Source organism: Strix uralensis, chromosome 10 (assembly GCF_047716275.1).
Source record: "Strix uralensis isolate ZFMK-TIS-50842 chromosome 10, bStrUra1, whole genome shotgun sequence".
NCBI lineage: Eukaryota > Metazoa > Chordata > Aves > Strigiformes > Strigidae > Strix > Strix uralensis.
In genome coordinates this window covers 4,062,161-4,080,213 of record NC_133981.1, presented here as the reverse complement: position 1 = coordinate 4,080,213, position 18,053 = coordinate 4,062,161, and the positions used below count along the sequence as shown (strand labels likewise).

Here is an 18,053-nt window from a genome sequence, read left to right as displayed (position 1 = left end):
AGCAGCATCCCACAGCCCTGATGCCATGAGGCTGCCCGTGGCTCCCATGCAGGGGCTGCTTCTCTCTCCCATGGGGTGCAGCAGCTGCTCCCCCTGGGCCGTGCAGCAGTTGGTAGATGACGGGGTGTTGCAACACGCCAAGGAATAATCACGATAACTCGAGCGGTTGCCCTGGTGCCGGGCTTGGCTGTTGCAGTGGTTGCTAAAGAGAGTGGGCGTGCGGCTTCCTCTGGGGCGATCTGATTTCTCCAGGAGCGTGGCTGAGGCACACTTAGGAGAAATCGTCCTCCGTGGAGCAGGGACACGACCTCTCCACTGGCAGCAGCGGCTGTGCTGAGCAGGCTGCTCGGGCGCCTGGGCACACACGGAGCTGTTTGCTTTAGGGGGGGAAATACGATTAGCTTGTTCATCCGTCCTGGGAAAACATCATCCAGCAACGAGCAGCAAAGAGAGCAAGTTTTCAGGGTGGCAGAGAGACCTTTGGGACTGGCACTGAGGAGCGGGCAAGGCCACCGGCTGCTACTAGCCAAGCTCCAGCCCTCGGTGGGGTCCCCGTGGGGTGGCAAGAGCAGCGGGGAGGGAGCACCAGTGCAGCAGCCACCTCCACGTGACCCTCCATCCCTGCTCCCACCGGAGAGACCTGGCAGGAGCCCGGCAGCTTCGTCGGACCTGGCCAAAAGTCACGCAGGCGCGAGCATAGCCGGGCAGAAGCAGCAGCCTCAGCCCCCGCAGCCCCATGTCGTGGGGTGCGGGGCAGCACCTGCCCCCTGGGCTCCCCAGGGCCACGCTGCGGAAATCAGGTAAGCCCAGGGCCCCCTGAGCCGCTCCGGGGGGTCCCCGCTTCTCTGCCAGCTCCCCCCTGCAGGGACGCGCTGCTGAGCCCCCGTGGGATCAGTCTGCACTGCATACATGTTTATGCACAGGTGACTTCAGTCCCTGTTTTAAATTTTCTTTGAGATATCATGTTACTTTAATACTTCAGTAGCTGGTTGAGATGCTGCCCTTCTGCTTCTGCTTTTCAAAACAGACCCGTATCCCACAAGAAATTCTCCAAGCAAACCCACACTGCGATTCAAACCTTCTTCTTGGAGAGGCGTTGGGTCGGACAGGGGGCACTTGCTAATACAATCCCTGCAAATCAACAGGGGAGGATTTTTTTCTCTGTGTTGAACAAAATATCTTTGATCTACCTTAAAACATCAATTAATGATTGATAGGCATCTCTATCATAGGCAGGCAAATGCACAGAGCAAATATTTGATGTGATATTAAAAGTAAGTTTGTGATTGAGAAATGCTGCTAAGCATCTGTCACTGCTTAACAAAACTAAACAAGCTGCTCCACATGCCACTTGCAAAAGGCACGGGGCTGACATCCCTTGGTGATTGCTAACAGAGTGGGATTCCAGCCTTGTTATCTTTGCTTATCACAGTCCAAGGTAATTAAATGAAATGATTAACAGCACACCCAATCCTGCCTGCCTGCAGGCAGAGGGGATCTTGCTGCTGCCTGACTGTACAAGCATTTCCAGCGTTAGCCAACACAAAACAGGGGACCAGTAACTTCTACACACCAGACAGCTCAGACAGCTCCAAACCTGCCGGGATTTCTCTCTTCCAAATACATGTGCATGAGTGCAAAGCCCAGCAGGTGACCGTGGTGACACTCGGGGTCCTTTACACTTGAGGTGATCACAGCTGGTGGGGTGTGAGCAGCCCGAGCTGAGCCAGTGCCTGCTCTCTGCCCCCCCTTACGCAGGTGCAGCGTTGGTGTAAATGGGGGACCCCAGCCCCGCAGACTGCAGTGCTGGCGTGGTACTCAGCAAGGGTGGGCAGGACTGGGGGCACTGGCTGGACTGGGGAGACTAGCTATACTGGTGGGAGAATACTGCCTGTACTGGTGGGGAGCAATGGCTGTACTGGTGAGAAGCACAGGCTGTACTAGTGGGGGAACACTGGCTATACTGGTGCGCAGCACTGGCTGTACTGGTGGGGAGTCCCATCCCCAACATGTACTCAGCAGAGAGGCAGAGGCCGGAACAGGGGTGACATGTGGCAGCAGTGCTGGGAGCTGCAGGGCCGTGTCCCCCTGCCCTGTTTTACAGTTCCATTAGGGTTTTATTTCCTTTCCAACCCCGCAACCTCATGGGGTTTATTCCTGAACATCAGGGCTGAGCAAAGGTGAGGGGACCCAGGGCATGCACGCCTGCTCCCCTGAGGCAGCCACATCGAGTTACATTCACCTTATTGCATTATAAATACCAGAATTAGCCTTGCTTAATTATTTAAAACTATAGATTAAAAGCAGACAAAGGCTCTTTGCCTCCTTTCCAGAGCACGCGTATCATTTATCGGTGATACGGTCACCTGGTGACAAGCAAGGGGGAGCATGCCAGGTCCCTCAGTATGCTCCAGAGCTGCCAGCACAGCAGGAACCAGAGGAGAGGAAAATCACAGTGAGGATGGGAACTGGTACCATCTCATCCAGGGAGGGTAACAATTAGCATCTGCCAATCTTTGGGCTTGTATTATTATTATTATTATTGTTGTTGTTGTTGTTGTTGTTGTTGTTGTAATTACTGTTACTACTACTATTATCATCATCAATATTAACATCATCATTATTAAAAACATCATCATCATCCATCACCAGGGCAGTAAGCCACAGCAGTCGTTGAACTAATGTGAAGGAACGACAGGTATTTTGTTCTGAACAGCGACCCGGGATTAGTCGGGGTGTTAAGGTGCATTTTGTGGGCTCAGCCACAGGGACTCACCAGCCAAAGGGCTTCCAGGCACCCTGAGCCTCCCCGCCGGGTAGCACCCACATCGCCCCACTAAAGTTGGCACCTGGGGGCCTCGCTCTGCCCTGAACCTACCAACCATGCAGAAAGCGGCTTTGGAAAGCAAGTGCCCAGCTTTGAGGTCAAAGCATTTGTCCTCCCAGCAGCAAATCCTCCGCAACCCAGTTGCACACCCAAAAGCTGCTCTCACTGCACAAAGTTTTGGGGCTCATGGAGACCGACATGCAATTGTGTCCCTGCCCCACGATGCCAACCCCAGCTATTCTGTGCTTCTAAAATACAATTAATTAATGTTAGGAAAATCATGCAAAGTAGCAAATGCCATCAACTCAAGAATCCAAAGTGAAAGACAAACTTTCAGCTTCTTTCTTTGTAGGACTTACCATACAGCATGACCTTTTCTGCCACTGCACTCTCATGGGTAAAGCTGTAGGGCCAAACTCCAGCTCCACTTCAGACAGTGGAAATGCATTGACTGAAAGTTCATGCTCTAAAATGAAAAAATAATGTTAGCTTCTGGTTAACAGGTAGAATTGTACGTGTACCAGTGCTTAAAAGAAACCGAGGCTAGTTTAAAGATTCCGTGCACATGCACGTGTAAACCCTTGCAGGGTGGGGTGTGAGGACAGGCTCGCCCCTCTCAGCCTTCCCAAGGAGGAGGGGTGTGAGGGATGGTCCCCTCAACCTGGGGAAAGGAGGGCTCCTGGGGAGCAGATGCCATCAGGAGCCATAGCCCAGAAAAGAGAAAGTTCCCCCCACAACTGCGGTTAAATGTGTCAGAAACTCACGTTATTTCCCTGGCTCAGGTTACTTGTGTAAATAGCTTTAAACTGGCTCTGCTGACCCATATTAAGTGTGTTGGTTTTGCAGTCACCTTACTTGTGGGATGTGTATGACCAGCTTCTTTCAGCAGCCCTTCGCTAATCTGCTGGTTCTTTAAAAAGGACACATTAATGAATAAATCCCAGGCATCCAGAAAACCAGAGGTTCTTGTCTGTAGCCACAGTTTTTAGTGCTCATTTCTACCCAGGAAGAAGTCCCTTGGGTTAGTAGTGTCACAAACCCAGATCCAGGTCTCTGACCTGGGGCGACCTGAGGTTTTTGCCCAGTCTCATCCTTTCTACCAAGTAACAGGGTTTCATAGATTTACAAATAGCAATTTCATCTGGGCTTAGATCCCATTCCCATAATAATGCCTTCTGCCTATTTTTACATGGATGGCATTTCACAGAGGCCCACTCTCTACCCAGAAAGGGATGTCCATACAATATTATTAACAAGAGCAGTTTGGTCATCTTCTGCCCCTATTGACCAACCTCTTCTGAGATGCTCTAGTTGGAAAATCAGTTCTCAAATGACACAGACAGCAGAAATAAAAGACGGCAAACTATGTTTGCTTTATAGATTTCGGCTAAAGGTAACACTGACCTGTACTGCAGAAGACACCAACAGCTTTGCAAGTTAAGGATGCTGAGAAGCAAGAGGGCAGCACTGCATGGGGCAGGGCACGCTGCGGAGCAGGGCTGCCTATGGTGCTGAAGGAATTGAAACTCGGTTTGCAGGTGGCATGGAAAAGGGCCATGAGATGCAATGGGGAAGGGCAAGAGGGTCACAGAGGGGCAGGACATTGAGGAGAGTTTGGCAAAACAAAATTCATGGAGGAGGAGGCATTTCACATGAAAACCCGCAAAAAGCAGTTGGTGTCCTGCTGTACCCTCCCTTCTCCCACACAGCTGCAAGTTGAGAGGTGCTGGGGAGGAGCCCAGACCTCCACCCTACAGCTTTCTAAACCCAACAGCTATGGATTAATTTTCTTTTTAGTTTCTTTTGGTTTTCCCCTTGTGAAGAACGGCTGGAGCCATGCACGCAGCCATAAGCAGAGCTGGACCCCTCAGGTTACCTGCCCTTTCCAGGGCCATTAATCCCCTTAACATTCCTGGGGATTATTTCCATCCCGACAGGACGGTGCAGTAGGCTGCCAGCAGCAGCGCAGGGAGCAGCACACGCACGTGGTCCCGACGCAGAGGGGCTCACAGGGCAACCCACCACGGAGACACAAGTCGCTTAATCTTAAATAAATACTCTGTGAAGGGCATCTCCTCCGAGTGAAGGAAACCAAAACGCAGCGGCAGCAAAGGGGAGTGTAGATCAGCTTCGGCCGCAGCCAAGCCCCCGTGTCTGATGCCTGTCCCTGGGCATGAGCCAGCCCTCCTCCTCCTCTCCAGGAGCCCACTAAAACCTTTCTCCTTCCTCTGGGCTGCACAAAAGCCACTCAGCACCCCAAGTGGCACACTGTGTTCTACGCTCCTATTTAATGTATTATTTGCAACATTCAGGTTTTCAAATGCATTTAATACTGCACCAAAACTGCCTGATATCCTGTTCCCCAAAAGACTGGGGCTAAGCATAATCAGAAGTGGAAACAATTTGCCCAAGGATTGCAGACTGAGGATTTTACCGCAAGTCTCCTGGGAATTGGGGGATTTATAAGCATTTCCAGGTGGTCTGAGCAGGAATTTGGGCTTTGCTTTAGGTCAGAACAGACCAAAATATTAAAATGTTTTCTCCTCCAGCCAGTGCCACACCCTGGGGCAGGATGGTGGTTGGTCTCTGGGCCATCTCCAAGATGCTGAATATTCCCTGTGAGGTCTCCGAGAAAACTAATCAAGACTGGGAGCTCTTTTCACAGCTACAGTTGGGAGAGGAGATAATGCCACGCATGAAGTCCAAGTATCTGCCAGTGGCCCTGGCCTCGTCATCCAGGCAGTCTTGCTTTTTACTTACAGAAAAGTTGCTTGGAAATGTACATTTCCTAGAAAGCCTCAGGCTTCTAGAAATGACGAAAGGGAAAATATTTAAAAGCAAGCAAAAGACTGAGTATGTCAAAGCAAACACAGCTACTTTTTATAAGCAGCACTCCAAAGCAGATCTATTTAAAAGGTCATGCTGTCTTTCTGAGTACAGCAGAGGGTATTAAAATGCACATGTATTTTTTTATTTATATCTTGCCAAGAACAATATAAAAATGTCTAACACCTTCTGCTGATTTATGATGGTGGCCAAGGAGGTGCCAGAGCAGAGCCTTGTTCATTGATCTACGGCTGAATCATGCAAAAACAGACATCCTGCTGTAAATCCACTGCAGAGACCTGGCTTGATTTATACCTCCAGCACTATAAATAATGACAAAAAGCAGCCTGATAGCAGTCTGTCTCCCCTTACATGGACATGAATTACATTAGGTCTTGAAGATGATAGATCTACTCCACAAGAAACATTTTGCACTGGGTCCCTATCTGCCAACCTGCAGGAGAAAGGATGCCCCGTCCTTACTCCCAGCATAACCCCAAGCTGTGTTTCAGGCGCACCAATATTTTTATATTCTCATTTTTCTTTTTCTGCTCAATGCAGATGAAGGCATTCCTTGAATTGTTTCAGATTTAAGTCTTCTGAAGGTTTAAAGTGCTATTTTTGTAAGTGAGGTTCAAGGCTCCTTCCAGTCCCGGTCAGGGACAAGGTTGGGGCTTTGACTTTGTCCCCCAGGCAGGCAGCAGCACTGACACCCACTGGAAGCCAAACCCTCGAGGTCAGTGTCTGCACACCCCCAGGCACAGCTGGCACAGTGAAAACCAAGCTCAGAGCTACCTGCTGTGTCCTGGCCCCCACAGTATTGTTCAAGCAAACTGCACTCATTGTGAGGACTTTTGCATGCTGATTTAACAGCCGCCTGGCCAGAGATGCTTCCAGTTGGTTTCAGTTCCTCCCACTCCTTCCTTCCCAGTATTTTCTTCATTTCTACTAATTTCAGGGAAAAGTTCCCCATCTGCCTCCAGTAAATAAGTTGATAAATTGCTGCTTCTTTGTAAGCCGCAGCCATGCAACGTTAGATTGCTGCAGTCTGGAAATAACTACATTAGCCAAGCCAAAACCTTCAGGCTCGCCACGGTGCTCCTCCAAAATACTGCAGAAGCAGAGGGTCCCCCAAGGCAGGGAGGGGCCCTTCCCTGATCATCCTGGGTGTTATGGGGGTCGGAAACACCACAAGACCAAGCTGAAGGGCTGGATGACACCTTGCAATAGCGTTGTACGCTGCTGGGCGTTAGCCCTATGTGGATGTGGGGACAGCCTGCCCTGAGCGAATCTCCCAAGATCTGAGTCTTGGAGATAGGGAAGAAGGGACTCCCACCCACTCCTGAGTTGCAAAAGAAAGCCCGTACATCATGGAGGCATGGGGAAAACAGTACTTTATAAGTAACAGTGCTGCACCAGTGCCCCAAGAGCTAGTACAGCTTAGCGGCAGGGCCTGAGAACTACTTGATATAGAAAAAAAATACCAAAGTCACTAGAGTTACAGCCTTTTACAGCATCCAGGTTGATCCTTCAGGCTTGGTTGGTCATGTAATCCTTCCACGCTCGCTGCCCGCTGCATTATCCCCTAACGGAGCACAACAGGTGGATTTAAGGTGGACAAATTCAAAACTGACAGCCCCAGCCCTTCTCCTGCTGTGCAGCAGGATTTGATACCCAGCACACAAGCAAGCACGGGCATCTCTGTCACTGGAGGCAGCTCTGGTCTAAACGATGGCACACGAACAGTGGGAAAAGGGCAACAGGATGACAGAGTGACACTGACACTAGTCTGTTAGTAGAGCTGCCCAAAACCAGTGTTTCCATTAAAAACACCTGCCATTTTATTAAAGTTACTCCATGGAGAGACTTTTTGTTTGAAGAATGAAGACATTGCTTTGCCATTTGAAATGGGAGCTCATCCATTTCATTCATGCCAAAACAAACCTTTGCTTTTGTACCTTCCTTCCTTGTCTTTTGTCTGCCTCTTCTCCTGTGAAAAAAAGACCGGAGAGGAAGTAGAAGAAAAAAAACAAAGCAATTTTACCCCAGTCAAAACGTTTTCTCATTGTTCAAAAGCTGGCTTTCACCTAACAAAAATTAGCCATAAATTGTGCTGCCTTAAACCTTGACTGTTCTTCAGTCTCTGGAAGGCAACGCTAAGCCCCCAGTTTCAGCCTGCGGTGTTGGCCCCGCAGGGGTTTGAGTCAGCCTGGCACTTGCCATCAAACATCAAACCACACCACCTTCCCTTCTGCCAGCAGTGATGTATGATCCTAGAGGAAAATAATTTCATACAAGAAATCACCGGTTTCAGCTTCCAAGCGCCCTTTAAATACGTACCAAACTATTCACCCCAATTACACTCATGTAATGGGCTCTGATTTGTTTCTCTTTGTTCCCAAAGCAGTAGGGCACTGGCCACATTAACATTCAATAAGAAGTTGTTTGATATTGAATCATTTCTTCAGCAGTATTATTCCTTACACAATTCTGTTTGATTGCAATCCACTTCACATTTGATAAGTACTTACTGACTAAGAAAGAATGACCTAGCCTGCTTTCTCTTGCCTTTTTTTATTGATTTCTCTTTTAAAAGGGTTTTATTCCTTTTATACATGAGATTGCAATAAGAGCAAGAGGCAACATTACTGAACAACTGTTTTCCTTGCTGCTCTACCAACCCATATAGCTTCACACTAGGCCCCCAAAAATACTGTAATAATGAGACACTTACAGACATGGAGCTGCCTACACCCTTTTCCTGGGACTTTTTATTCTTACTGGTAACCTTCCAAATTGTTCAAATGAATAGCCAGGAATAAATTGCTCTTTCTGAGTCCCTGATTAGACCGTACACTGAATAATTGTAGGCAGCCCCACTGTGCTCTGCATTTAAAGACACAGCCCACCACATGCAGTTTGTCTTATAACTTGTGCTTTGCACTCACTTTGTGTAGGGTTTTTTGTAAAGAAGAAACGTAGAGCACTTGGAAAATACCAACAGTGAACGTGCCCTGTGGTTTGCCTGAAATCCAAGCTGCCATCGCTTCCAAAACAGTGGGTTCTTGTTCTTACATCCAGAACATACAAATTATCACAGTACAATTACATACTGCATGGGCGAATTATGCTTTTCTTGGCATTGGGCTCGATCCTGATTATTAGGCCTGCAGGATATCAGCAAAATCTTTCCTTGACAAGAGGCTTCAGATACAGCAGCACTTCCTTGGACCCCTCAAACCCCACAGCATCCCCCTGTGCTAAGGGACTGACAGCCTCAGCCAGGATGACCAAAGCAGCAGCTCAGCATAGTCCACATCCATGGCTGTTTCCAGTTTTAGTTAGACCTATCTTGCATTAATTAATCCTTGGCACTAAATGCTGCAGCCACTGAAGCAAGCGGCTGACAAGTAATTTAAGTCATCTAATTAATATGTGTCTTATCAAAAAAAAAAGTGAATATTTTTTACAACATCTAAAAAGCCCACACCAGCACATGGAGGCACGTGCAGACAGACACTGACACGGGTGCTGAGCAGCTGGGCAGGCACCATCTCTTCTCCTCTGTCTTGCCCAGGGGAGGAGAGCTCCAGCACGTTCCCACAACACAGCAGGGTAAGACTTCTCATGCAAACACCTCTCTTTTCTTCCAGCGTCGATGTACACTGAAATACAGCGGGAGCAACCAGACAGTGGGAATATCCTGAATCAGCCAGACTACATAGATGGAAACCCAGACCTCATAAAACCTAAAAAGCTCCTAAATCCTGTAAAAGCCTCGAAGAGCCACCAAGAGCTGCACAGAGAGCTGCTGATGAACCACAAAAGGTAAGAGGAGGTTGCAGCCTGCCACTGGAGTGGTCTGAGAGGTGCTGAGCTGTCAGAGCTCAGCAGCCAAGGCACAAACGCTAGCGAGAGCCTGCAAGTTGGAAGGGCACAATAAATCCCTTCACTTGCAAACAAACACAGTGTAAAACTTGCTGTAGCCCTTTCCTCTTTTCTCTGATGTGACAGTTTCTTTTAAAACAAAAGCAGAACGAAAAGCCCCCTGCTCTGCCACCCTGAAGCATCAGCTAGCACTTCTTGGAGCTGCTTGATATTCCCACCCACCTCAAGCCACAGGCACCGGAAGATGAGAAGCATCCCTACAGCCCCTTTCTTGGTGTCCCACACATATTTTCTTCCTGGTCCTTGTTTTTGTATATCTCCATCACTGACTTGCCAAGTCCCCAGCAATGTACAGCATTCCTGTGTGCTTTAAGGTCAACCCAGAGGCAGGAAGAGGTGCAGGCTGGATGGAGCCATTGAAAGCTGGGAGAGCACCAGAGTGAGATCATCTGTACAAGGAGAAGGATAAACACTCTCTCCCTAAAAATCAAACAGGTAAAGATAGTCTAGAATTCACATTCCTGACGTCCTACCCCATCACCCCAATTTAACTCTTTGGGGGTACAGATGCAACATCAGGAAAATTACACCAGTGCCTGGGAACCTATAACCACATCATTCCTTTGCGGCAACTGTCTGAACGTCAGCGCAATAAAAGCATACTCAGTTCAGAGGCTTTTTAGCACAGCAAGAAATCTGCTGGCTTTATATTGACATTTTCTGAACACCCTGAAATATTCTGACACGATAGCACTTTGGCCGTCTAATTAAAAGGAGCACAGCCTCTGTTCAAAAGGACTACAGTCATCACAAGAACCAGACACATATATTAATTCAGCAAACAATCAAGCCTGCCAGCAGGGTGCATTAATCAATACTGGCACTGGCTAGGCTTGGGTTTGATTTGATTTTCCCAGAATCAGAAGAATTACAGGGACCATACCCAGGCCATTCTCTGGCATCAAGGCAGAGGTAACTATACCAGGCAGATATTTTTAAAACTCTCTGGCTTGAGAGTGACCATATCCTGCCTAGTCATACTGCTCAGTTTAAAGGCTTGCCACCAGCATTGGCTTTGATCTCAGAGAACATTATTCCAGCCTAGCCACGATGGAACAAAGAATCAAGAAATCCCTGCAACGGAGGTAGCAGAGCCGAATGGTGGCAGACAGGGTACAGACCCCACAGCATCAGACTGAGCTGAACATCAAACTGGCAAACAAAAAGTACATCATCACTTTGTATTCTAGTTCTGTGTCTGACACCATGTTACATCCATATGTGCCACCAGATACTGGCAGGAGGCAGCTCCACTGCAGCCATCCTGCATCTCCTGACCCCTCTCCTTATAGTCCTGTATGTCTCAGGCATCAGTTTAAACCTGCTTTGGTTCTGGCCTCCCAAATATTTTTCAGCAAATATGTGAAACAAACCCTACTGCAAACAATAATCCATCATTGCTGGTTTCTTCTCACTCTCAAATCCACCAGTTTTGCTTCCTGCCACGTTACTATAGAGGGAGAAAGGGAAGAAGGGGAGAGAGAAGGATCTATGACTTGCTCCTGTTTCTGCTTTGCTGTTGGTTTTCCCCCTTAAGCAGCAGGGAGAAGCAACTCAAATCAGCAGCTTGTGCAACAAAACCCTTATCTTAGTCAACACCTCTGGATACTAACAACACAGGCTGATTAAATCAAAGAGTAGTAACAAATCCACAGGCACCATTGCAAGCTGTGTCTCCAGCAAGCCAAGGCAGGTTTGCCTTCTCTCAAGTCTTGGGAAAAGCATTTCTGCAGCATCCAAGTTCTTCTTGCCTTGAAAAACCATCATGAAAGCTTGAGGCCAACACTATAGCTATCTTCACTGATGTTGCCATGAATTTTGTCCTGTCATAAAGCAAAACAATAAATTACAATAGGAAGCATTGTTAAACTTGGCACTGGAAAGATGCAAGCACTGGTCCGCAGCCATGTTGTGACAGCACAGAGGTTTTGCTGCATCTAGAGAGCATTTCCCTCTCCTGCCTGCCAGTTCAGTTTCTCATGATGCGAGATATCACCTCAGCGCCTGCCACCTTGCCAAGAAAGCTCCGTAATTCACAGGGTTTGGCGTCTCTGCTTTCAAACGACCTTAGCAGAAACCAGCCAGCCTTTGGTCAACAGAAACCTCCCACTGCTGGGGAGCAGATTGCATTAACAGTGCACACCAACCCACCGTGCCCTGGGCAAGCCCTTAGCAGACATGGGGAGTTCCCCTCCTCACCTCAAAACAGACCTTCACTTACAGGAACACCAAACACCCCACATTTTACAATGCAACTTGTAAATACTCTCAGCCGATCGATTTAAATGAGTGTTAAACCCAGCTCATGAAAGCAGTCAGGCCCCACTCCTTCCCTGCATGTGGCAGCTATGAGGTCTTCAACTCCTTCTCCTCAAAAATACAGCTTCAGTCAACTACTTCTAGTCCTGTATTTTCTTTCAAGATTACTTACATTCCAGCTGCTATTGCAGAAGATAACCTGCATAAACCAGCCTTGACCACTTCTTAATAACCTGTTCTTCAGTGACCAAAATTCTGTGCAGGTGCAATAAAGTCTCCCCTAAATTCAGCAAATGTTTGACTTCCCAGCAGCTTCGGGTTTTGCCTCTCTCTGGGTAGGGCTCAGCAGGGCAAAGAGTCACTGCTTTTAGTGATTTAAGCCAGGAAGCTGATGGACTTTACAAAGGCAGATTCCTTTTGGCACAAAGGACATGAGTTGGTCAAACCACCATCCTGGAGGGCAGGAACCGTCCTATGACCACGCAGGAGCACATCTGGACTTGTTCCACATTCACCCATAGCCCTACACATCCATAACTACTCCCATGCTTCCAGGGGCGCAGAAGTTGGTGGAAAGGTGCCCAGGGTCAGCTGCAGGAGGTAAATCTCAGTGTCTAAATTCAGGCATGGCAATATTCAAATTGTTAGGTTTCTGAAATTTGTTTGGAGAACTTCTTTCATCTCTTTACCACATATTTCTGCCTTGCCTGCATGTCCTTGCCATTATCCTGTGATGCCACCCCTCACAGAGCAGGGCTTGGAGCAGCCCCGCTTCATCTGAGATGCTTCGGGCAGCCGAAGGGGAGCCAGGCACTGTGGCATCGGCACTCTGGCTTCCAGGAGAAAAGGACATTTCATTTTGGCCTCTTGACCCAAACTCTCCATGTCAACAGAGGGATCGCAAGCCCTCAGCTCTGAAGCAAAGCTGGGATGCAACGGGGAGGGAAGGAACTGCCAGGACAATTATTGCAGATCAATGACTACCCCTGCTGGTGGAAAAAAAATCGTCATTATTTAAAATGCCCTCAACGCAGCTGAATCTGTCACTGACATAATTAAAACTAGCAACAGCAGGAGCCAACAGAAGGTCCCATTTCCACACCTGACCCAGAAAGCTGTGCCACCTCAATGTAATGGGATTAACAAAAACTTCCAGCACCACAAGCCCCATCACGAACAGCAAACACAGTGCCCGCCCAAGGCAGGCAGCCCAAGGCACCATCCCAGCAGTAAGGGACGGCGGGATGGGTTTGTAGACCAGGTCTCCCATGTTTCCATTTAGGACCAAAAAGAGTTTTGGGGTTGCTGGACTGGCAGTAGTTACACTCCAGGGTGTAAGTGCTCTGGCCCTGATTTATCTGCTTTTCATCCACAGAGGTTTGAGCATGGAGAGCAAGCCAGAGCTGCAGCGGGTCCTCGAGCACCGACGGCGAAACCAGCTCATCAGACAGAAGAAGGAAGAGGAAGAGGCAAAGAAATTGCAGTCTCCTTTTGAAAAAGAGCTATTAAAGAGGCACCAGAGACTGGATCAGGTAGAACTGAGTTTTCAGCCATCCCCAGGTTATCCTAAACACCCTGCACGAGGCACAGACCACAGGGGAGATGGGTGAACTGAGGCTCAACCCAAGGTATAACATTGTTACTCCTCCGTAAAACGGAAGCCACAGTATGTCCTTCACTGCTGCCCCACGCAGCTGCAGCACCCTCATCCTCACAGTGGGACCCACCTCGTTTGCACCACCTTGCCCAGAACCATCACCACACACCACTGGCCCTGAGGCTCCTCCAGGTCCCATGTGGTGTCCTTGGGGTGTGTTTTCCAGTTGAAAGCACCCCAAATAGCACGGAGGGCTGTTCCAGCACCTACCACAGGGGTGCTCAGGACCCTGGGGTGAGGGGTGAGAGGCTGTGGAAGTGCTGGAAGGTGCAAGCCCTGCTGCAATCACACCCTGCTTTTGGGAGCAGTTCCTGGCATGTACCCTGGCCAAAAATATTTCTGGGGAAAGCAATATTCAGGAGCACAGCCATGCCCTGGGTGCTCTGCACCTGTCCTCTTACCCAAACCCATGCAAGGAGCAAGCAGACTTGTTGCCACTGAAAATAAAGCCATTCCCTGTCCTACATGCCCGTATTTGCACTGCAAATGGATGAAAGTAGTTTATTTAATTATCGGCACAATAGTTCCCTTGCAATAGTATCAGCAAAGCCAGGATCACTTGAAAATCAAAGCCCAGCACTCTTAGAGAAGAACCAGGAATATGAAACAAGGTGGTTTAGGGATAGATCCATAAAGACTTTGCATGTAAAAGTGAGTCAGTACAACTTACACCCCCCCTTAGACAATAATCTAATGCTGAGAGCTTTTCCCAGGCTCACAGGCCTCTTTTGCTGGGAAGGATTCAAACCTCCTCCTCCCTCCTAGGTCTGAAGTGAAGCACTCCCCTGCTTTTCTGTTGCAGATGTTCCTCCTTGGAGAAAAAAAAAATAATAATGTTTCAATGAGACACAAAAGAGACTAAGGATAAACATGGCTCTGGTGTAATGGTTTGGAAAAAGAGAGCGCTGACATGTGCACTACACACTCATTAAACTTTGGGCAATAATAACTGGACACCCAGCAATAATGAAACCTACCACCTTAATGTAGCTAATGCACTTTTGTCCTTTAGTATGCACAGATAATGGTGACTCTTCTTTCTTACAGCTGGAGAAAGAGCAGGAGAAGCAGGAAGACCATGCACCAGAATTCATTAAAGTCAAGGAAAACCTGAGAAGAACATCGACGGTGACTGGGATCGAGAAAGCAGCATAGCTTCTGCCAAAACTCAACAGGGATCCTACCAAGGCCGACGCTAACACATACACGCTGACATCTCTGTACATGCTGGACATTCACAGCCGCATCGTTGGGGCTACTTACGGCTATTAACACTTGCTCCAGTAGAAGGCACAAAAAATGGTATTCCCAGCCCAGGAAGGTATCACTGGGGAAAAGGTGCAGTATTCACGGAAGAAGTAGTCACATGAGGAGACGCAGAGAGAAATGATGTTATTTTCCCCCCCAGATTGTGGGTGCACGATAACCTCCAGCTAACTCTTGGTTAACCCTTGAGACACTGTGACCATTTAAGCCAGGAAATGGTGGATGGATGGTGTGGGGAACTCATGCTTCTTCATGGAGGCAGGCTCACCAGGCATGGGGTGACAGGAGGGCAGCTGCAGCTCTGGAGAACCTCCTGGAAACCTGGCATGGTAACTAAAATGGACAATCTACATATTACTGAGAACAGCCCAGGTGACTGTAATGGCTTTCCCAAGGGTCAACTGGTATTGCACCAGTGTGCAAGCCAAGCCTGGCTGAGGCTGTGTGTCCCAGCAGCACACCCATACTATTAGCAAAATCAACCTCTGTGTGCCCATACCAATGCAGCACAGGCAGGTGCAACTGTTCTTCACAAGCACCTTTAAACTGCATTTCAAATCTGCTAGAAAATAGCTATTTAGGCATTTTCATGCTCAGGCAGACGTACGTTGGACTATACCATCAACGCTCCAAGTGGGAGGCAAATGCCCTCTGCAGAAAGCAAAAGCTGGGTGTTTTCAGCGTGGGTGTTCATGGAAGCGTGCAGTGAGCAGGCAGCAGATCCCTGTGCGTGTAGCAGACAGACAAACTGCTTCTTGCCTCTGGACTACTGAGCTTCAGCCCCTCACCCAGCAGCTGGACATGCGCTACCATAGGGACCCACAGAAAATATCCCGTGATTGAGAGTGGGTAAATAAAAAAAATATCATACTGGTGTCAGGCCGCTGTCCTGTTAACCACCCTGCACACAGCTGGCATCTGTACGCACCAGGGGCTACAGGGCACGTGGGTACTGATGCAAACTATTTGTCCCTGCTTCTCATCCCCTTCTCCAGAGGTCAGAGCTGCCTCTTTTCAGTTGCCACCTTGCAAAGCTAAAAATCTTCTCGCTGCTGGTATAGCAGAGCTGAGATAGATGGTGCATTTGCATCAGGTGTGGCCAGAGCCTATCATATTTATGGGGCACCCATGCCATGTCCACATCTAGAGCTAAAATTGCACCTTCAGGAAGATCTCAGCTGCTTGCTTCTCACATCAGTCCTGCTACAAAGCCTAAACAGCATAACTCACCCACTGCCTTTGAACACTGGCTCTTGAATGGCAAGCCTCAATGGACCTAGTCAGCTGGGAAGGTAATACCTGGTTAAACAATGTCTGCTATCCACATCTTCAGTGGATCCATATGTAAATTAAAGGAAACTGGGCGTTTATCACATATTTATTAAAAAGTTACTAATCCATTCCCTAGTCTCCCTGGTCCAGTGGGGTGTTTTGTTTCAGAGAACAGTCGCTCAGCCTGGCAGCTTGAGTAAAACATCTGAGCCACATCACCTGTCAAGAGCAGTGATACAGGTATGGGTTCACATGGCAGATTGGACCATAAAGGCCCTTAATTCAGTTTCAGTCCTTGAGAGCCCCATCTCATGGCACTGTCTCTGCAGTAGTTTTTAAGCCCCTTGCTTATCATGCTTATTCTAAACAAGATTTTGTTTCAGAAATCCAGTGCATGTGGTCACTATGGTCAAACAAGATCTGAAAGGATCTATTATGGCCTTTCCAACAGTGAAGCTTTTTATATAGGTTATGGTTAAAACCATGAGGAAGAAGCAGTATCAGTCAGTTTTTCAGGGGGTAAAACAAGCCAAATTTCTTCAAGAAAAAAAGGTGTTGCTAAGGATGCTTGTACACAGCTGTAAAGAATTCTGTGTGATACTCCACAGATAACATCGGTTTAAATAACAAGCCAGAATTACTGTGCTGGAGTTTTGTGAAGGGTTATGGCACAGATAAGTAACCTTGATCAAAGAGCTCAGAAAAATTCAGCAAATTAATTTGTAATTTTGCCACAGATGGGAATGCACTTCAGGAGAGGCAATCTGTTCTTCCATATGCACCAGTGAAATCAGTGTTATCAGCTCACCTGGGCTGGGACCGGGGTATTTATGCAAGTCCTTGGGTGGGAGCCATCCAGTAAGCTCTGGGTAAGCTGCACGCTCAGCTCAGCAATGAAAAGGTTGAAAAGATTTTGCTGCGGTCTTCCTGAGTAGGCAAATATTATCTGAAAAAATAAAATAAAATCAAGGTGTCTCCCTTTGATGTGTTCACCAAGCACAGAGTGGGGCTGCACACCAACAGTCTGTGATTGCTAAGGGGTGCCTGGGTCATTTTCAGTGGGTGTCCAGAAGGGAAAGGGAGGGCCTGGTCATACTCTTCTGACTCAGGCTGAGCTAATAGAGCCACAAGAAATCCTTCCAGTGGTGGTAGAGATAGCAGAAAGCCCTGACCTGGCTCCCCCCTGGGATCCCAGGGGCTGTGAGCTGCACGGAACCACCAAACCAGCCACAAGCAGCCGGCACTGGTGGCTCCTGCGGAGCCAGGACGGGCTGTAGCAGCCCCATGACACACAGTGGGGCACATGGCTCCAGCCCTCCGTGACAGCACGTGGGAAATGATGCTTTTAATGTTCAAGCGTTGGCTTAAAAATCAGTTTTCCAACACAGCTCTTCTTACCCCTGCAAACTGATAACTGCCTGCCTAGCTGGGCCCAGACCTGGAGCCTGTACAACCTTCACCAATACTCTTGTGCTTCATGGCACCCAAAAAAACATCAGTATAGGCATCACCAGGAAGATTTTGGGGTATCTTTGTGTCTCTTTTAAATTAATTCCTCCCTATGACCCTAAAACACATTCCTGAATAAATGTGGTGTACACAGAAGATACAGATTATCAGAGTATTGATGAAAGACAATTTTTTGCACTGTGTATGTTGCCTATGTGGTATATAGTCTATATTCTGTGTTCGTGTTTATACATTTACATAAAAATATGTCATGCAACTCTCCTTAATTAACTCACACTATTTAATCTGGACGCTTCTGAAGAAATAAACTAAATGATAATTGTATATTTTGTTCTTTTCCACAAGGAACTGAAAAAGCTCCGAGGATACAAGCAGACAATAGCCAAATAAACTCAAAGAACATAAAAATCAGTGAAGTCTGACAGCAACTCCTTTGTTAGTGCTGTGTTAACTTACTCATCAATGAGCTTTTTTTCATCATCCCCACCCAATGCTGCATCCATTGCTTATCCCTACACGTCATCATAA

General features: G+C 47.9%; 1 protein-coding gene across 1 annotated transcript; it reads left to right on the top strand.

Moving 5' to 3' along the window:
- Positions 1-609: 609 nt before the first annotated feature.
- On the top strand, positions 610-17,936 carry FAM107A (family with sequence similarity 107 member A). The gene is made up of 4 exons (XM_074878800.1): positions 610-800; positions 9,307-9,481; positions 13,236-13,392; positions 14,565-17,936. The coding sequence occupies exons 1-4, from the start codon at positions 737-739 to the stop codon at positions 14,670-14,672; spliced, it is 504 nt and encodes a 167-aa protein (XP_074734901.1). The 5' UTR covers positions 610-736; the 3' UTR covers positions 14,673-17,936.
- Positions 17,937-18,053: the final 117 nt, after the last annotated feature.

Coding starts and splice junctions, on each gene's coding strand:
- FAM107A (XM_074878800.1), top strand. CDS start 737: ATGTCGTGGGGTGCGGGGCAGCACCTGCCCCCTGGGCTCCCCAGGGCC. Junction 801..9,306: donor GGCCACGCTGCGGAAATCAG/GTAAGCCCAGGG, acceptor CTTTTCTTCCAG/CGTCGATGTACACTGAAATA. Junction 13,393..14,564: donor GGCACCAGAGACTGGATCAG/GTAGAACTGAGT, acceptor TCTTTCTTACAG/CTGGAGAAAGAGCAGGAGAA.